The 21984-nt window shown below is 44.8% G+C and overlaps 1 protein-coding gene across 1 annotated transcript in view; it reads right to left on the bottom strand.

Annotated features, from left to right (window-relative positions):
- Positions 1-17935, bottom strand: part of oxr1a (oxidation resistance 1a) — a 54919-nt gene extending 36984 nt beyond the window's left edge. The window contains exons 1-2 of the mRNA XM_080005345.1: positions 17793-17935; positions 8344-8426 (exon numbers count right to left, since the gene is read on the bottom strand). Of these exons, the coding sequence (XP_079861471.1) occupies positions 8344-8382 (39 nt within the window). The 5' untranslated portion in view covers positions 8383-8426; positions 17793-17935. The remainder of the gene's footprint in view (positions 1-8343; positions 8427-17792) is intronic.
- Between the last annotated feature and the right edge of the window lie 4049 nt (positions 17936-21984).

Below are 21984 nucleotides of genomic sequence, written 5' to 3'. Positions count from 1 at the left end.
ACAACAGAGCCATATGGGAGAGTCCCCAGAAACTCCCAACTCCACGGGCAAGGGAAGATAAATCAACAGCTCAGCCCAAAATCTGCAAAACTTAAAGTATGTTTCATATCCAGTAAAGATGAGCTTGCATAATGAGGGGACCGTGAGCTGAGAATGGGATAGAGTCATGCTTCAGGGAAGGAGGGCTGGGGATGTGAGATAATGTGGGGGGAAAAAAAGTGCCTTGGTAGGGAGTGAGATTAGTACTGAAGTGCACTGTAGCAGAGGCTTGGCCTGGTGGTATGAAGTTAGGGCTGATGCAGGATCTGAAGCTGACCAGCCCAAAGGTTTAATGGTGCTGGCCAAACGAGTCCAGTTTAGTTCTATAGTCCTTAATCACAGTACAGTCTCGAAGGGCTTCACAAGCCCACATCTCGTAAAGAAATAAATGGCATCCCGAGCCTTAACCTCCCGAAAAGTACGTTTGGGAGAAAGTGAAGAAACTTTGAATAGTTCACAAAGCGAGGGGTCCCCCCTCCTTCCAGGACGGCCAAGCTGTAATAGATCAGAGTGGTTAACATTATTTTCATCATACAATTAGTCTTAAACTACCTCACATGCTGTAAACTACCGAATATATATTAGAGTTAGACCGATATGGGTTTTTAAGGGCCAACACCGACATTTGTTTGGCTGAGGCTTCCGATACTTTGAGCTGATACTCAATTACGTTAAATTAAAAAAAAATCTTCACGCCAAAAAAAAGTCTAAATAAGTAATTATAATATCAGGATACATTACTGCCTTTAAATTTTTTATAGAAACAGAATTTGCAAAGAAAATAAAAGTGCATGACAGCCCGATCAGTCTCTGACTTTCCTTTTCACACATTCTTCATTCATCTTTTTTCTTCCCTGAGAAGACAAAAGAGCAGCTCCATGGAGAACGCTTCTGAAGAAATTCCTGCCCACCAACTCACAGCCCGGTGGCAAATGGCCCGCTGTTTGAGTACCACTGCATTGGGGAAAATAGCGAACATAAAAGTAAAAAAAACAAAGTCGCTTGTCAGATTTTCATAACAAGCAAACTTATTTATTGAAACAAGCTCAAAAAAACGCAATCCACGACCCGTGATTTAGTCAAGCGACAAAAAAGAAGCCAAAAGTCGTTTAAGCGGACTATGTCCCTCTGCGGGTGGGCGGGGTTGCGGAGAGGGAGAGCGAGGATGCAAACGCTGAATTTGCTTTACGGAAGAAACTGGTTACGTATTTTAACGGAACATCAAACTATATGGATATAAACGGTGCAGTCTCTTCCTTTATCTCGTTTGAAAACATATCGATATACCAAAAATAGTCGGAATACCGCCCCAGCCCTGCCGAGGGACTATTTTCATACACACACACAGTCCTCACTTAACGACCTACCTATTTAACGACCGTTCAGTCATAGGACCAGCTCTCTGACCAGTGGGCATTGTTCACTGCACAATGCCCACAACACTGTGGCGTGCATGCTGCGTGCTCGGCGTCTCAGCATCAAGCATCTCATCGCGCATCACCGTTCTCAGTCTCGTTCCCGCAGTCTGTCAGTATTCACTACACTAGCGTTCCCAATCGCCATGGCCCCTTGCCATGAAATAACACGGGTCCTCGCTTAACGACCTGGTAGTAGGAATGGAACTTGGTCGTTAAGTGAGGAGTACCTGAGCGAGCGTGTGCGCACGCGCACGCGCACACGCACACGCACACACACACACACTGAGGTAAGATGCACGGGGGGGGATACAGAGTGCGCTTGGGGGCCCAGTCGTGGGCTGAGATGTTGCACGATGAGACTGAATGTTCAGGACTGAGCCTGGGCAGGCCTAGGTGGGCTAACCAACAACCCTCTCTGGGGGAGTCTTTATTAGATCTGCGGCGAGTCACGCTGCTGGGACTCAGAACTGCTGAGTCAGCCATGCACTGAACTTTGTTTGGACAACAATGAACAAGGTCGAGCAGGGACCCACTGGGCAGAATAGGTACTCGCCATTTTGTGTTGCTGGACTTTCGCGGACTGATGTACAGAAGCGCACTAGCCTGGGAAAAACTGAACACAGAATGTGAATATCAGCGTAAACAAGGAGGAAGCGCGGAGAGATAGTCACCTGGAACAGCTGTGTAGGCCAACATCAGAAGAACTAAAGGGCTCCATGGACTAAACTTTACATTTCTTAACACTCACAATAAAGATCTGCTATATAGACATCCAAGACATATATCAATAGTTACAGGAAAACAGCGTTGCAAGCATGTGAAAATGGTATGGAAAAAGTATGATATCATGTGCTAAATATTTTGCAAAAACTATACTTTTTTCTGCGTTCTAAAAACAGATCTCTTTGGCTGAAGGGCATTACACAATATTAACATTTGGCAGCTGATTAAATTGGCTGTCTTGATTAAATGTTAATTGTGTTATTTTTCAAAAGCTCAAAATAAAATCCTATTAAAATTCATCCTTCATAAATCAAAATGCTACGTGATACCCATACATGTTCGCTGCTCATTTATCAGGGCAGAAATTATCCCGTAATTTGATAAAAACTTTGATGAAGTTGAGCTAAGGCATAGGGCATTCCTCTGACAAAGATTTACTTGACACTTTAGACTATAACACCTAAAGACAACAATGAGAAATATGCTCCATGTGCTGTAAGTTGAATATATACAGTATATAGTAAATAAGGTGTTGAGGGTGGGTGTCACTAAGCTCTGCGGTCTTCCCTTTGACATGGCTGTGTCAATAACAGCTGCAGGTCTGATGGTAGACTGTGCGACTGCATGAGGAGCCCACATGATTTGTCATATCAGATTGGTAAAGCACAGAATCTTGCTTTATTGAGATAACAGTATTCTGTTTATAAATGTCTTGCTACTGACAGGGGAAGCGGGTGTCGGAGGGATCAGACCGGGGAAGCCAACAGCAATGGTATTCATGCACGCACACAAATGCAGTCATGAAGGCAGCAGTTAATTTCTACCTCTCAAGCTACATCTAGAACTTCCAATGCAGTCCATGTGCTGTTGTCCATGGCCCATTCTGCAATGGAAGGCATATGTATCCATGAGTTTCTGACATAGAAACAGAAAAACTATTTTATTTTTCTAACAAAACAAACTAGCCAGCTCAGTTCCTACACTACCATCCTTCAACTCAGGCCAGTTCACAACAAACAATATTGATTCTCTCAAATTACTATAAGCTACCATGTCATCAATAAGCCATTTATTTTTAGCCCTGTAGCTCCTATGCTGCGCACAAAACTGACCTCAGGAATAATTACAGCAGCACCTTTATTCTAATGTGAGGTATCTTGATATCACATTCCATTTTATCTTTGAATTAAAAAGCAATGGAGCATGCAGTACAAGGTGAAAAAATATATAGATACAAATCCCCAAGTACTAAAATTACAAATACACTGTACTTTATATACTATGTATTACTGGATTCCCCACTCGATCAATTGATAAGAATGAAAACTCCACAAGGTGAGCAAAACCAGGAATCTCGGTTCATAATAAGCATATTACTAAAACTAGATCATGGCAGGCTAGAAGACAACTTCAAAGAAGCACTAAAGTTGCCTCACATCAATTGTAGTTATTGACAGAACTGTAAGGGAAGCTATCTCTAACTCGATTTACTGGTGGGAGACAAGGGACAGCAAAGAAGACCCACCTGTTATTGACACATTGGCAGGCCGGGTGAAAGAGGGGAGAGACATTACGAATCAGTAGGATCATATCAGCTAATGACAGGTTAAGCCTATCATGTTATATTTCAGATCAATAAAGCCCATTATTCATCTGGAAATTGAATGAATAAGTAGGGCACTTGGTGTTGAGTGACATGCTTGCTTCAAGGAGAATGGTGGGTGAAAGCTAAGGGGACAATCTTGAAGGCAGCTGACATCAAGATAATGGTCACCTTGTTGTGGTAGAGGACAACGGACAGGGCAAACAAGACTTAAAAGCAGGAGATGACGTCTTCAAAAACCCAACTTGGTTGGAACATGAGCAGCAGGAAAAGGAAAACCTTACATCTGAAAGCCATCACTTGTAGGTTTAGTTTTAAATAGACCTACATGTACATCAGGGCTAGGCAATATATTGATATAATATCGATGCCATGATATGAGACTAGATGTCACGTAGGATTTTAGTTATGGTGATATGTGATATAGTTAAATGTTATCTTCAGTTAAAGGCTGGATTACAGTAAAATAGTGCAATTTTATCAACATAGCCAGTTCTAGCTGTTCTTATCAATACCTCAATGCTTGGCTATAATGTCTACATTACTAATAATTATTTCTCGAATATTTCATGTGTCTAAACATCTTATGTAAGCAGAAAGTCATCCCTAAAAAATATTGCCAAATTATATATTATCCATATAGAAAAGTGATATTTGATTTTGTCAAAATCGCCAAGCAATAAACAAACTGAAGTGAAAGAAAAAACGGCCCAACAAACATCAAAAAAGCAAGCTATAATCAACACAAACTGCGTGCATCATCACACTGGAAATAATACTCCCGCGATTGGTTTAATCGCCCATAATGCCATATCAGAGCAGCCATCGCTCTGGCAATTTATAATGAAGGATGAAGCTGGCTTTAGCATTACAGTTGCCATGGCAACCTGGTCGTTACTTCCCTAATGGCATGTGCACTATGTGAGACTGCACCCTCTCTGATCATTGAGAGGCCTAATTTTAGACCCATTACAACTGATGGGGGACAAAGTCACATTATTCTGTCTGTTTTAGGGGGACACGCTACAAGTGGAGCAAGTTCACAGACGGCTTTTCTCGCCCTCACTGATTCACAGCTCAATTAGGACCAGGTGCCAGCCCGAGGACACTGTGTTTGTGTGGATGGTTGGCAAATTGAATACAAGATTCAAATACAGGGATTCATTTGGAAACATATTGAAAAGGGAAAGCACACTTTAGGTCTGTGTTGAGCCTCTGGCAATACAATGCCCGCGATCGCTACAACTGAGGGATGATTTTACAAGGGATGACATCCCCTCCGCTCATCAAAGCAAGTCGTTTTATACACTTTATACCCATTGAATTCCTTCTGGATAAATAATCAGCACCATTTAATGCCTTGAGCATTGTGCACGTAGTTCAAATCGACCGAATGTGAAGGAAATAGAACAGGCTTCACCGACACCTGACTTTCAGCCTTCTCTTCCCGCCTCTTCTCTCTCTACCACTCCCTTTCCGACCATCTGCCATCTTCCTCTCCTAATCCCTCCCACCGAACTGCCATCATCGTATGCCAGTCCATACGTCTCTCGCTTCCTGTCACGCGTCTATCATCCCTTCCCTCCTTCTCCCCTCTCTCCCGCCACCAGGAGCCGCGGAGGGTCTTTGAACATGGGCATCCCCCTTCTCCTTCCCAGCAATGGATAATGCAATAAAGGTTAGCTGATTGTCAAGACTATGATGGGGTTAAGATTCCTGTCGATCTGCACACGTGTGTGTGCTCACCTTGTGCTCTGTGTATGACTCATCTAATGGTCGCAACGCCTCTAATACCCACAGTGTTTCCTCTTGGTCAAAGAGTCTCGCAGTAATCAACTCAACATGCAGCGGAGCCAACGCTGATAGACCGCGCTTCAGTAATTACCAGCGCTGTCACTTTCCACGGCTGCGACAGAATGGTTACTCAATTGGACCATGCAAATGTAAAAATCGGTAATAAACCTCATGAAGATAGACTATTGGGATTTAATACGCAAGCAGACGCAATAGACTGCTTTTAAATGGTGCCTCGTGTTGTTGGCAGAGATGTACGATGACCTCAGATGGATAATACTTAAACAAGTAACAAGGCACATGTCGTTGAACAAAATGCAGTAAAGCTTGCTACTGTGTCTTTTATACTCCTATACTTTCTAAAAAGACAGAGGTTAAGAAAGGTGGGTTGTTAAAAACAAAACAATTTAACAATTTCTCAACATATAACCTCCGAGTGGAACACACATGAGCTACAAGCGAAGGTGCCTCAGTGGTTGCTCCTCGCGTTCACACAGAACCCAAAATAGCAGACAAAGTGAAGCATCTGTTCCTGACGTGTTTGAATTGTGTTTGGAGGAAAGAAAAGACAACGCAGGGCCTGCACTTCCCCCGTCTCCTTTTTGTTTTGACTGGCTGACTGGCTGCTCTCTCAGGTAATTGGAAAACAGTAAAAGTAGTAGATCTTCTGACCTGGGTGCTGCCCCATCACTCTCTTCACTTGTTTGTCTAGTTAACCATTTAACTTTCCATTGCCTCATGCATTTTCCCCGTATTAAAATGGATCCAAGCATCCAATAGGTAGACTTGGTTGAACGGGCAGGTGTTATCAGTTGTCTTGGAAGATAAGTTGCGAGAATATCTCAATATCAGAAAAGGAAGAATAAGACAGAGCAGAGTGAAAGGCGGCGGCGGAAGAGAAATGGTGGGCCGAAAAGAGGGAGATCCTATTGATAAAGATGGGATGAGAGGAAGGCTGCCTGCCGTTTCCTGTGGCCATTGGGCGACAGACTATCAAAAGAAAAAAACAAACAAAAAAAAACAAAAAAACCTTTATCTGCTGGGAAACTGAATGAGGAAACCTTGTCCGCTGTTCCCCTAACGCAGGAGATGGGTTTAAGATAGAGACGCTTCTCAATCGCCGGAACGTCGTCTGGCAACGGTGTCTCTCCATCGCCAAGAGCCGAGCGAGGAGGAGGCAGAGAGACGCGTCGCCCCGGCCAAGGCCGCCTCGCACTGCAGTGGCATGTCAAGCGGCTGGACACCCCCCCGTTGGCAGTGCACTCATCATCCATCAAATTATCAGCCGTCCAGCGGTCGGGAAGAATGATGGAGGGGGTAAATAAGAAAGAGAGATACAGCGAGAGAGAGAGAGAGACAGGAAGAGACAGACAGATGCCTATAGCGGAAGCATTATTTACGCTCCGTGATTGAGACACGAGCATGTTTCCCCAAATCTGTTTTTCTCTCTGTATCCTCTCCTTGGACACCACCCCCTCCACCCCACCCCCACATGCTCTGCTTCGCCATCTCTCGCTGAGGGCGTGACAAAGTGCTCCGGCCCTGACAAATATCCTGCAGTCACCGTGTCGCTTCTTCATGTGACGACGGAATGGAAGAGGAAGAGGGGGGTCCTGCCAATCACCTGACAGGTGGGGGATGGAGCAGATTCTGGTGACACCTACAGCCCGAGGATCAAACAACAACAAGAGCCTGCACTGCCTAGGGGAAAGTAAGGCAGACCACCCCCCCCAAAAACAATGTAATTAGGAGCAGAGGCTCGATAATTAAATTATTTTAAGCTGCCAGAATCAATGTGGTAGACATCAGATCTGTGGTCACCAACAGTCAAAGCATCCCCCCCATACTCACACACGGCAATTATTTCTCTCTCACACACACACACACACACACACACACACACACACACACACACACACACACACACACACACACACACACACACACACACACACACACACACACACACACACACACACACACACACACACACACACACACAGCTTGTTCCTGGCAGCTGCAGCTGGATTTGAGGGTCATTTCAAGAACACAACCAGTGGAGTCAGAGACTGGCTCCATTTTCAGTTCACATCGAGGAATCTGAGCTGCCGCTACCTCCCTTTCTCCATCTCTCTCGCCCCCCTCCCCTCTCTCTCTCTCTCTCGGCTAAACAGCTAAATCAATAGAAATGACAATGCAGCTGGAAGGTCATGCATGAGCACAGTGGTGGAATGCTCACTGATTGGCAACAGAAAAATAAATGGAAAAACAAATGCTGATCCTGCCAGCGGCTCCCCCCCCCCAACCGATTTTAGCTCCTACTCGGCTGGAGAACGAACAAATGCACACACCGTCTCTCTCTACTGTACATCAACATTTAAAAGATCGGCTGAACTGCTGCCTTGCATGAAGACTGTCCATATAGGGAAGCCTGTCTGCCTGCCGCTGGTTAAAGTTCCAAGTCTGTGCACGGACACAGCGTCCTCCTGTGTAAACATTTGCTAAACTAGGCACACGTGTTATACTGGAGAAATACAGGAATGTGCCCCCCTCCCACCAACTAATGAGAAACCAAGCACGGACGGGAAGGCTGCCTTCACAACCACAACACACAGGCACTCCACCACTCAGCTGCAACAGCTAAGATGTTGAGGAAGCTAATCTGGCTAAGGCAACATCAAGCAGAAACAATACACAGTAGCAGTGAGAGAAAAAAAAAAAAAAAAACGAACAAAACGGACAAGTTGTTTCTGATGCATTACTCACAGAATATTCGACGGTCCCTTTGGGTCTCTGGAACGACATGCGCCTCCCATCCTTCTTCTCGGGGGTCTTCTTCTGGCCAGTATCTGAAAGCAAGCGAGGCAAGGTGCGCATCACATTCATGTTCCTCTCTCCCCAGCTTGTCACAAGCTGCTGTTTCCCAGCCCCACGGGTAGGCAGCTCATTCGTCAACAGTGAGAGTGTGAGCCAGCCAGCCAGCAATGTAAATCCGAGAGCTCCTACCACTCGCGCTCTCTCTCCCTCTCTGTGTCTGTCTCTTTCTCTCCCTCTCCCTCCCCCTCCCTCCCTCTCTCTCTCTCTCCAGTGCCGTTTTTCTCCTTGACTCTCTCTCTCTCTCTCTCTCTCCACAGCGCAATTACTGGTGCTGAGCGCTGTTCACCTTGCCTGCTCCCCGTCGCCTCTCGCGGCGGACAGGGACCGGGCCGACCTCCGACAGGGCACGCACTCGCTCGTAAGAAGGAGAGCGAGAGACAGGCTGGTACCCTGAGGGGGACTTGTTTGGAGAAGATGGATGGGGGTGTGGTGGTGCTAGGGCTAAGGGACCGAAACGCTGGTTGGAGAAAAGGGGAGGATCCACAGTAATTTAGAGTTGGTGAGTAGGAAGGTTTAAGTTGGCAGGGTGGACTGCTGGTGGATAAATGGGGGGAGGTGGGGATGGGGATACTGGTGCTGTGCTGGGGCTTATGAGGGGGGTTGGGCGAGGATGGAGCCGTGATGGAAATGGAGAGGATGGAGTCAGAAGACAGGCGATGAAACGACAGCAGAAGAGAAAAGAACAATAGGAGATGAAAGAAAATGGAAGGGGGCTCTTGGGAGAAGAGGAGGATAGAGAGTGAGGGATAGAGAGAGAGAGGGTTGGGGGTTAGTCTTTGACCTGGGTGATGGAGATATAGGGATAAAGAGAATTAAGGAATGCCTGGTGTTGGGGGCAGTGCCTGAGTCAGAAAGAGGCCCAGAGGCCACTTAGGTTTGAGGTGTCAGGGTTACGACTGGCGCAGTCTGCTGCTCCATGTCCCGCAGGTGTCTGGCAGCTGGCCTGGCACCCCTTTGGTTTCTCTAGGTGCTGCAGTGAACTAATCAGCCCATTTACTCCTTTCTTTGTCATCAAGAGTCTCAGCCATAGCAAAAACCATGAGTCATACACCAAGTGTGCTATTTCAGGGGCTCGGGACTGCCTGGCAGAGCGAGAGAGGGAGAAAGAGAGGGCGATAGAGAGAAGGGGATCAGAGCTGCTTCAGGTAGAGCCATCAATGTGTGTTCCAAGTCACAGAGAAAATTCTAGGAATTTCTCATGGAACAGAAAGGCATACAAAATGTGGTTGAGGTTTTTGGGATGTTTATGCCCAATGTTTACAGTGATTCTATAGACAATTATCCGTCATGCTTGGCAACAGATAAGTCACCAAAAACACAGGGCAGCATTAACACCCTTCAAAAAAAACAGGCTGGGCACCTTTAAACTGTAAATTGGATATTTATGTTGCATATTGAATGTAATTGGCAACAGGTTGTGTGTTAAGTCTTCAAATAAATTACAAATAAATTGAGTGAGCGAGACATTAGCAGCTGCAGGGGTCAGGAAGTGACTGGTCTAAAATTAAACCACACCATTGAGGGGGGCACCAGAAATTGACATTTATTTACACTTTACACTGACAAAATGCTTTACTGTAAAGCACTGTAAGTAATTAAGTAATGTATGAAAGGTGCTATACAAAAAGGTTATTTTGATTATCAAAGCACAGCACATTTACACATTTACATAATCACAAGCACTAGGGTCTGCCCCAACAATACAACTTACTAAAAACCGTGACGTGACAACTGCGGCTGGGACGTGGATTGATGCACAGCCTCCATGCCGGCCTTCTTTGAGACCAAATGACAGAACAAAACAAAGCATAGCACCGTAGGGCAAGACCTGAGGACATTACATTCAAATTTGCCTCCTTCGTCCTGGCAAACATTACAAAATATTATATAGGCGACTACTTGTTGAGGATATTAGAACAGCCACAGAAATCTGTCATCAAGGGTAAAAGGCTGAGGGGCTACCGTGACAGTCAGACCATAGAAGCAGTTTTTAGCCACTACTAAAATTGGTTTGTTTAGCTTAGGGCCAAGGGGAAGGAAGGCAACAGAGCAGGACATGTGCTTGAAGTGAACTGTACTTTGACCAGTGATTAGCGCCGCTACGGCCCCTGGTGGTCAGCTTCTCTTTCGCTATATGTCAGACTCTACCAGACAATGGGAACAACAACGGATGAACAAAGCAAAGGCTCTTGAGAAAGATTCTTCAAGCATTAAGCAATAGTGCATGTGAGGGTCTCAAGGATGAGCATTGCAAGACATGAGCCAGGTGTCAGCTGACAGACTGAACCCTTTGAGGGAGACGGTTTAAAATAAAAGGCCTCTTGAGCCTGAAGCATAATATATGAAAGCCTCCAAGGTGCCATTGACCAAGACCTGGTTACTCATCATAACGCTGGATTGTAGTGTCACAGGAAATACTACTGTATAATTTTATGGGATTATAAAGCTGTCTTCAGCGTCTGGTAGCACAGTGGATTGCACTGCTGCCTCACAGCAAGAAGCTCCTGGGTTTGATTCCCGCCTGGGGCGCTGTTGGCAACGTGGGTGGGTCCGGTGGGTTCTCCCCCAATTAGGGACCTTTCTGTGTGGAGTTTGCATGTTCTCCCCATGCTCACATGGGGTTTCCTTCATATAACATCGTAAGAACCCCTACTAAAAACATGCACAACAAACCGCCTGACCAGAGATGGACGCTGAAGTTGGGTGCTGTAAGCTGCCCACCGCTCCTGGCCTGCCCACTGGAGGAAGGACAAGCTTTGATGGGATGAAAGTGAGGAAAACATTTATAACTCCTCCATTAATTGCATGTGTTGGCTGTGTGTGCAGTGACAAAATAAAGACGAGCTAAGCTTGTCCAGTTTTGTTTCGTTTGTTAACAAAGTCTGCTGGGCATGAATCATCGAGCCATCCATGGCTGTTAAAAATATGATGATATCAGTTTGTAAAGAGCCTTGAGAATGTGATGCAGGGGTGTAGGTAGGTGGAGGAATTAGATTCCTTCAAATACCTCATGGTCCGATATAACCGATAAGCAGGCAATTTCCCTATCGCTGGCTTAATGGCTGTGCTCGTGCCGGCTGCAGAACCCCTTTTATTTAAGGTGTTATTTTTAGAAAGTCCCCCCGCCACCCTTTCCAGACAGAAGCTGCAAGTTTTCTTGTCTGAGTAAACAGGTGTTCTGCAGGAGCAACCAAACATGGGGCAGGAGGGGTGCCAGGGAAGACAAGTGCTTGCGGAATAAAAAACAACAAACCCAAAAAAAGATAAACGGAAGCATTATTCTCCCAGGTGTCAAGGAGCCCTCGTCGGGTGGTTTTCGTCCACGGTGGTGCGCCGGCTTGCAAGGGCCCCGACTTCACCGCTTCCTGGGGCCGTGGACAGTGGCACCTGGGCAGCGGCATTTCAAATACGATTTGGATATTGAAGAATGTGATCAAATGGCCTTATAATATTAGTAATATATTTTCAGACTTTGAGACTCGTCAACTAGTCTAAGTTTAAACTTCAGTCTAAACGTCAGGGAAATTAGGAACATCCCTAGTTACGATGTACGGTGACATTTTCCTTGGAAAAGCCCACGGGTGGACTTGAGGCTCTCTGTTAAAATATGCAATTGTAAAACAGTTCCTATTGTTTGATATGTTTACATCTTGCGTATTTTCATTCATTTTAGGGAGCCAAATGAGGCAAAGTGTGTGTCAACTATATTATATTTTACTGGGATTTTGTGTGGACTCCGCTGAAAGCGCGTCGGCTCAGACAAGGGTAATCTCACACCCTAGGATACACTTCATTTGGCCGCAGCCAACTCCACAGCCAGAGACCTACACGCACCACATTTTGCTCTGAATGGCAACACCACATGTAAACGGATTATGACACTTAATACTGCCAATTATTTAGAGGAGAAAACAGCGGGGAAGCAGAGATTTTAAAAGTCATGTCTGTGCTGTGGTTAATTCACTTAAAAGGAGTCAGAGCCACGTGGGTGAGACTCACCAGGTACTCGTTTTTTCGAGTCTACTTCAATCAGTATTAACTTATCTCATTAATCTCTCGTTTGCGGTTACTGTACACACGTTGAGAACAAATTGGAGAAAGGAATCGAAATAGCAAAAATAGTCATTTGCAGCATATTATGTGATTAGACAAAAGAAGAAAAAGTGAATTTGGTCATTTAGAAGTCCTCCTATTGCAGAGGACAAACACTGAATCCCAGGAAATACATTTGGTAACATTGCAGTCAGTTTGTGTCAAAAGAGAGGCACTCATGACTGTAACTGGCACGGTCAGGGTTTGAGCCCTCATCCCGTTATAATGAATACATGTACACGGGGGCCTAGCGGAGCTGTTGCCTTAAATACTGGGAACGTGGGGTGACAGGCAACGCCCCCTTGCCGACACCATCTCACTACAGCTCAGCTCTATATCACATTGTCAGCTTCCATAGACCGGCCTATATGCTACAAACAGCTAGTATGGAAAACTGTGCTGAAGCAGCACTTTGTGGGTGTCTGTGTGTGTGTGAGCGGGGCTCGGTCTTATCGCTTTGCACCGTAGGAGGATATGCATGAGATTGCATTGAGTTAATTCTGAGGCACTAGTTGTATGCTATGCTGTTGTTGTTTGCGCCCTTGCCATGTGAATTCATCAACATCTGGTCCCCTCATTGCCAGATTGACAGTCAGGATACCCTCAAACGTACACTTCAGCAGGGAAATCATTTCCATAGTGACCTAACAGTGTAAACCACAAGCAAATGCTATGATTAAAGTTGAAGTTGGTTTGCTGATCACCATGTCCAAGATCAACATGGACTCCAAACATCTGCATCAGTTACACCGATGACCCCACAGACCACACATTGAGTTGCACTGCACCGTCGACAAAGGCAGCCATCGGCTGAGTGACCGATTCGGCGTTCAGCTCCACCTCTGGTGTCACCCTTGTTTAGACGCTCCTCATTAGCCCGCACTTCACATCCGCTAATCACAAGGGGACTCCGGCCTTCAATGGCTTTGGGGGATATTGCTCTGTGTGCAATATTCCCTGTGCAAGTTAAAGTTGGGGTGGGGCCAGGTTAAAAGGGGACCTGATGAATAGCGTGCTGGAAGTCTAGCTCTGCACTGAGGCTGGATCAATGCAGAGGCTCTTTAGTACGTGCCTGTTGTTGTCTCTGTCACAATGATATGATTGATCTTCACCGCATTTTGCAGTTATTCTCAGGGTGAAAAATAACAACCTGGAGTAGTGACTATGGCATTTAAGAGTCGTGTCTTAACTGGATTTGAATTTCAAGTAAAAATAAATACACAGACAAAAAAAAACCCAAAACCTGCTGGCTACCTAGAAACAGAAGAATATTCTTGGCAAGGGATAGAGCCGGTGTGTGGAACAACTGTCAGCCCGCATACATTTCAGGACCAAATGGTGTCTGCGTCTGTTTACGTCACCTGTTGGAGCCCCAGCGTACCGCACCCCTGCAGCAACACTAACCGCTCAGGTTACAGCGGCGATCAATAACGGGAGAAGTGATGAGCTCAGCGACGAGAAACACAAACTCTGCATTACCACATCTTTCTATTGAACCAGTTGCAAAAGGCTCAGAGTCATAAGTCCAGATTTCAATTAGCGGCAACATCCTCCTGCCGGGCGCTGGGTTGGGCGACTCAGTTTCAACTGGAAAGAATTCATAAAATCTGCGCATCTGCAGACATATCATTTAAAATGCGTCAAGTTAAAGACATCCAACACATTTTGTATACTGGGGCTGTCTACCGTACTTCAGATTTGTGCGCACTCCGAGTATTATCTCCCACAGAGATGGCTGGCTCTCCGTTCCAGACAGAGTGGCCTTCTGAGATCAGTGTCTCCAAATCCATCTGCATGACTAAGTATCACACGGGCACATGAGAGGGATGAGCGCTGACAATATGACGAACCTTCTCTTTCCTCAGCCGCAACACCGAGCTTATTTATCCCACAGATATGACAGCTTCACTGCCAAATCTTCATCCTTTTCGAGGCAGCAGGCTTAGGGAGAGGCGGCAAAGAAAGGAAAAATAATTCGCTTAGCGGCCACAAGCGATCGAATCAAGTGAGGCAAAGCATTTTGTTTTTCGTACCGAAGGCCCGGCCGACCTGGGGCTGAAGTGCATCTTGAAAATGAAAGTTAAAGGCCTAACCTGAGAAGAGCCTTCAGTTAAAACTTTTACAAACATTAACAAAGGGGGGGTTTGGTTACTACGGATCCTACAAAGTCATTTAAACATTCAGTCCAAACCAAAGACGTAAAATAAACATCACACTGGTATTAGAAACTGGTGTGATGGGTTCAGGTCAGAGGTCACAGAAAATACTGTCATGAAAATGCACAATAAATGTCAGTTAAAATGAATTACACAAAAGGTATTTACACTAAAACTGTATTCTTCCTGGAAAAGAGGAACTAAGAACAAACACCATGGTGTGTCTTCAAATAATTCTTCTGTTCCCTGTGTGTTCAAACTTGCTATCAACTGTATATAAAGTTATACACTACTCTGACGTAAACACTAACATCCGAATATTTTAATCCTTTTAATCAAAGGCCTTTTCGTGAGTTTTTGGAACAATTAATTTCAAACCGACTGCATAAATTGTTCATGGTGGAGTCCTACCATAATTCTTTCCTCCAGCTATTTGTGTTATGCAATGCCCCAGGATCAGGACCCATGGTTTGTTTGTAAAACTCATGCTAGGTTTAGTCACACTGTACTTTGTCTTGGATGGGTAGCTCCTGGCCTTAAGTGGATTGGCACTCGTTTTATGATGGGAAAGTTCAACAAATTTCAGTCTATGGACATAATCAAAAGAATAATAACTTTTAAAACATCAAAGTAATAAACAAGCATCAAGCAACTGATTAAATATCAGGATGCAGGCTTGTTGAATTGGCGCAACTCTGTAATTATTATAGAACACAGGTTTCTGCAGATTTGTTTCAAATGTTAAAGTTATTTAAAGGTACAACGTGTAATTTCTGCCGGTATGGGGGTCTCTCAATCAAAGCAATAACAAAAGGCAGAGTCTGATGACGTTGTGAAGTAGCGGGAGTTGTTGTCCTCACAGATCCGTTTGGGCTTCATGGGGACCGCTTCAGCGACAGAACATACAGTAAACGGCAAAGAATAATGGTGATCCATCAAACAATGAATAGTAGAGCAATGCCAACAATAGTACAATACAGTGGCTGTTTAGCATTAGCTACTTCGTCGAGTCCCCTCCGCACTCTGACATGTCATCCAGTGTGTTCACCGTGTTGCCCTGGAACTTATAGCAAGTAGTTGGGGGGAGTACGACGCCATGACAGGTGACCTAATGAAACAGACTTTCTCTGGGTTTAAAAATTGTTGGAAAGATTTGGGATAATGTACTGTAAGTACACAACTCAACAACATATATAACATATACACAGTCTTTTGTGAAACCCATTGTTCCCAATACTTTCTGGCTGTTTAACAAGACCATGTGCACCATATGGTCCCACGAAAATGACGGTTTACAGACTCTGCTTTACCTCAGTGTTCATACTGTACTCTGCATATGCATGACAGAGGTAGGTGAAATACACGCCTGACTAGTCATAGCTAAACCTGGAGACACAGGGGTGTGTGATGTACAGCACCACATCCCCGAAAAGGCCTCAAGTGTTGACGGTCTGATCATGTGAAATCTTCAGTTGCCAGCCTGTCTGTCTGTCTACTTTTTCTATTTTTCTCCCTCCTATGCGTTTCATTTTCATGTCCGTCTCCACTCCTGTCAGCTTCTGACACTGATATATTCCGTGCCACCTTCACAGTTTTGCCCCAAACTTTGCTTTTGCCGCAGAACCTCCATATTCGTCTTGGCGGTAGAAGGCAATCCTTCCCGGGCAGCCCACACAACTTTCCAACACGTCTACTTATTCCTCTTCTTCCCTCCCCAACACAACCGACACCGACTGGCTGCCCCGCAGGCCACTGCGGTTCTGGAGAAAGAGACGCTGAGAGTGCTAATGAACCCGGCTGCCAACCGTGGCGTTTCCAAAGCAACAGAGCATGCGTCTTATTAATCTTTGTCCTAATTAGATCCCACAATTAACCTGCCTGCCACTGAGCTCTCAGTCAGTCCTCGCTGCGTGAGCTGCAAGACACCAAACCCGAGCAGGGCAGGGTTAAAACTCACCCTGCCATTGCAACATTATGTGCTTTCTGTTGTTGAGAGAAGGCTTAAGATCCTCTTTTGCTGACTTCATGTTTCAACAAGCCTACAGTCCACCATTTCGAGCACAGTTAGTAGAAAAAAAGGTGGAGACGGGGTTTAAAATGCATTAAGTGTTGGAGGCAAAGGGGGGGGGGGGGGGGGGGGGGACAACAGCAAACACGAGACTGTAACCCTCTTTTACATAGAGATCCGCCCCAGTGTGTGACGCCTTCAGGGCATCATAATTCACGTACGAGCCCATTTGTTTGGGCATGCAAAATTTCAGATGCTTCAGTTGTCCCTCCCTCCCCAGTGCCTGGTCAACAACCTGAACTAAGAGAGGAACACGAGTGCTAAATTGATGCGTTTTAGACATCAGAGATGGTGGGGAGCCCAAATTAACATCACTTTGGTGCCAGAAAACAGGCGTGGAGGATGCTCGGTCCTTTGACTGCGTTGGAGATATCTCACCATGCACCCAGGGCTTCTCCTTCAATACAAATCATATATATATATTAAATAATACAATACAACTCAGTGCATATTCAGTGTCGGCAGGTGTCACTGGTTTAAATGTAATACTTTTAGGTTTGGCATACTTCCTCATACATAGAACTGTACACTTAAATAGTTCATAAATTGGTCTTTTAACAGCTTTATTGATTTTTAAAATTGTATTATTTTTATATGTTTACTATAATAATTACTTTGTTAATATTTGGCCCTTCAGGTGCCAATAAGTTTATGATGAGTTTAACATGACTGCTTATATTGCATCGTAAACAATGTAATATTGAAAGATTACACAATAAACTACAAAGAAATGTGTACTTCAAAGACATTTATAAGACTAATCTGTTATCCACTGAAGCATTGCAGGTATGTAGTATATATTTGACACGGGCAGAGGAAAGTGTGAAGCAGAAATAAGAGTAGAATATGAACGAGACTGTTCTGTGCTTTTAACAGTTTAGTCTTAAAGTTCAGTTCGAAGGAAGTGGAGTTAAATCGAACCGCGCACTTGCACCGGGGTGCCACTTTTCAAAGTTAATAACAAGTAAAACACATCAGCGATTGAGCTCAAACTTTAACCCGCCACCACAAGGGACCGGTACCTGCTCGGCGGTGGAAGGCCTGGTTGTCGTGCGCTAACGGGCCGGGTGGAGAGCCGAGGTGGGCTGACGCTCCGTCCTGAACGGCCCAGACCCGGAGCGCCTCCCTGACAGCTCGGGCGCTGCTCTCGGTGAAAGACGTAATGTAGTTCATACTCCAAAAAAGAAAAACTATAAACAAAAGTAAACCGGGGGGGGGGGGGAAACCTTTCAAACGCCCAATGTGCTCAACGAGCAACGCAAGCCCCGAACTGCGCACATTGCTGAACAGGAACTCACTGAAATACGTCAACAACTGGGAAAGTTTTTACTTTTGCCCCTATCGGTTGGACCTGGTACTGCAGCACCATGGAGGCTGCAGTACGTGGTAGAGATTTTCGTCATGTTCCAGGCTGGAAGGGTGAGGAAGACATTTCTCATTCCACTTTCAGAAATCGCGCTCCAAGGACTCGACGCGAGACTGAATCTGCATCTGTCACTGCTTGTAGTCTTTTATTATTATTCTGTTACTTTTGCGAATAAATTTCATCCATTGCCGTTTTCTACGTATTATAAAGCAAATTCAAATGCACTTCCGAGCAAAATGGTAGCAATCATGGTAGTGAACAAGGTAAAATAAAGGTAAATAATAATGTATTTCTTCCTAATGCCTAATCCTCTAGTGGTTGATGGGTAAATGTATCTATTCTTAGACCATGAGAGGAATGTATGCCTGATTCAAAATGTGCTGGAATTAGGATTTACAGTATTGCCCTGCAGTAATTGTTTTTTTTATTTAACCTGATGGTTTTTTTGGGTAACCTTGGGTTGCTTGAAAGGTGCATCGTAAATGTCTAATATTTTTTGTTTCATTTAAATTAAATGGTGTTCTTTTATCATGATAGTAGTGTTGTACATATCACCTTTTACATTGTGGATAGAGCTATCTTGATTTAGAGCAAATTTCTGCAAAGAAAAAATATATATAATGCATTTGAAAATGAGTTTACTTCAAGTATTAAAAATGAGCTATGAAAAAAATGAGAGCAACACTACTCGACTCACTCATTTTCTAGCTGTTGCAAGAATATTACATAGCCATTATATGTTGGCCTTTATGGAGCCCAGGAGAATGAAATTCATTTGACTTGTTCCGTAATGATATTCCGATGAATAGGGGTTTTAAGTTGCCTAAGCACACTTCTGTAAGCCTGCACTTCTTTGCCTCAAGAGGCCAAGTAAGGATTCAAAGAACCGCCACATACAGTAAAGGCATCTGCTCTTCTAGTGACTAGCCAAAGGACAAGGCAGTTGTAGCTGGGAAATGAATGAACATTGAAGCAGCAGCAGCCCAGAACAGGGTGCACTACATGTACTGTACAGCAGATTCAGGCAGGGGACTGGAGACAGTGTGCAGGGGCAGAATAGTGGAGGACAGGGACGAGAAATTTGTGGAAGTAGATTATAGGCTGATCAGCCACAATAGATAAGATAGATACTTTATTAATCCCCAAAGGGAAATTCCAGTGTTGCAGCAGCAATGACATAATTCACAAAAACACATTTATAAAGACACTAGTTGTTTTTGAATCAATTACTATTCACACATAAAATATATCAAAAGGTATAAAAAAACAACAACATTAAAACCACTTACAGGTGAAGTGAATAACATTTCTTATCTCATTTCAATGGCACCTGTCAGGGGGTGGGATATATTAGGTAACAAGTGAACAGTCAGTTCTTGAAGTTGATGTGTTGGAAGCAGGAAAAATGGGCAAGTGTAAGGATCTGAGTGACTTTGACAAGGGCTAAATTGTGATGGCTAGACGACTGGGTCAGAGTATCTCCAAAACGGCAGGTCTTGTGGGGTGTTCGAGGTATGCAGTGCCTCCCAAAATGGGTGCTCAAGGCTCTTTGCTGCACGTGTGGAGCGAAGGTTAGCCCGTCAGGTCCGATCCCACAGAAGAGCTACTGTAGCACAAAGTTCATGCTGGCTATGATAGAAAGGTGTCAGAACATACAGTGCATCATAGCTTGCTGCGAATGGGGCTGTATAGCTGCAGACCGGTCAGAGTCCCATGCTGACCCCTGTCCACCGCCAAAAGCGCCTACAATGGACACGTGAGCGTCAGAACTGGACCATGGAGCAATGGAAGAAGGTGCCTGGTCTGATGAATCACGTTTTCTTCTACGCCAGGTGGGTGTGCGTTATTTACCAGGGGAGGAGATGGCAACAGGACCTTTCAGCAGGATAATGCGCCCTGCCCACACTACAAAATTGTTAAGGAATGGTGGTTTAGACATGGCTTCCAAATTCCCCAGATTTCAATCCGATGGAGCATCGGGGGCGGGTGTTATGTATTAGTTCCTTCATACAATTGAAGGAACTAATACATTTTGTTGACATCAACAAGTCTCATTGAGCTGTCACCGATCTGTGTTATGACATGTCATCTGCATACGCACTAAGCAATGATTAAACAAATGTTTCTCTCCGGGGATATTTTAAGAAGCAATTGATAAGTAAGTAAAAGTTATTGGCTCCAACTGTAACTCATGTGAGCATCCGGTTAATGTGGTTTGAGTTTGCCAGGTACCTTTCAATGCTAAATGTGCTCCATCTGGTGGTTGTTGAGAGTACTGCAGGGTCTGCGCCTAAAAAGAGCAAGGGGCGCTGGACAGCAGCTGTAATACCATGGAAGGCAGACCTCTTACCAAAGTGCATGGGTTTTTAATGTACAGTTTAGTTCTGAAACTTAATTACATCTGACAAATTTCCATTCCCAGAACGTGCCTAACCGATATAGCAAGAAGTCTTGTAAACACGCCTAGCAGCTGGTGATGTCTGAGCCTGTTCATTGGCTTATAGTCAGAGGATATCATGCATCTGAGTCCTTTGCGACCTTGCGCATGGTTCTGCTGGGACGCTTGGCACTTAGACAATGTGTTTAGAGGGGCCTTAAACTGGCCCGCTGCCGACTCCCTGGGGCCTTGTTGCTTCATCCATGATATACTTTGTTGCTCTACAGCCGCCCGGAGCAGCCATCAAATCATCCATAACATCCTCAGAGAGAGCCAGGCTGGGATTCTCACCCCCACACTTGCACTGCTTCAACGTAATAGGGTGAGAGATACACATTCATGCTGCAGAGATGAAACAAACCTAAATCTACTTATGGAGAGGTGCAGTTTCCTTGCCGGCTCCTCTGAACACCCTTTAATTAAGCTAAACTGTGGTTTGAATGAGCACATGCAACATTTCCGCTGGGCTCTTTAATAACAAAAGCTTCCATCAAATGGAAATCACATCAGTCTGAAAGCTCTTACTTTGCCTTATATATTTCAAATACACTTCATCATATCCAAGCTAATTCAAGATTCAAGATTTTTATTTGTCACATACATATACATACTTTCATACATATATGCAGTGAAATGTAATATATGCAGTGAAATGTAACTGGTAGCCATTATGGGATGAGTTTTAACAGAATCAGGTATTTCTTAAAATACATTCCCAAATGCCTAATCCAGTGGTGATTGATGGAGAAGAATAGATGGATCACCTCATTTGCAAGCACGCTCAAACACATTCTGCGATCTTGCTGCACACGACCTCCACTTGTTTAGCAATCATTTTAAAGAAAACAAAAGGGGCTTTGAATGTAAATTGCTAAGTATGTATTCTGTTAAAAAGACTGCGAAGTGTTGCTGTACAAAAACCCATGTCTGAAACCTCCCGGTGTCAGCAGCTGCCAGCCCAAGCCCTTATCGCTCCTCGTGTGTGCGAGGCTCTGTCATTGTCTGGGAGCGAGGCGCCAGGGAGCGAGTGTTAATCTCAGTTTCCTATTGAGAGGCAGGTAGGCTGCCGCCTAATCCTGAGAAGAGTAAGGCTTTCATTAGAACACAACAAACACGAGGCCCCAAGAGGGAGCTGCGGCTTTCCACCGTCAGCCGAAGGAGAGAATACTTAAGCAGGTTACGTAAGAGCGGCCGGTGTGAACGTTGTCATACGTGGAAGGGATGAAAACAGAAATGTGCGGTTAAAACACACACTGATACATGCAAGATTCCATGTGCGCACCCCCCGCGGTGCTGAAGACACTCATGTGGAATGAATGCACCTACTGACGAACACAAACAAGCATTTCAGCGCGCGGTAATTGTGCGGGTCCGTCGAGGTATGCACGGTTAAGTAGATGGCTCTAGATGC

This window comes from Zeus faber (genome assembly GCF_960531495.2).
Source record: "Zeus faber genome assembly, chromosome: 8".
NCBI classification, from domain to species: domain Eukaryota; kingdom Metazoa; phylum Chordata; class Actinopteri; order Zeiformes; family Zeidae; genus Zeus; species Zeus faber.
The sequence above is the reverse complement of the archived record's forward strand: the minus strand, read 5'-3'. Positions and strand labels throughout refer to the sequence as shown.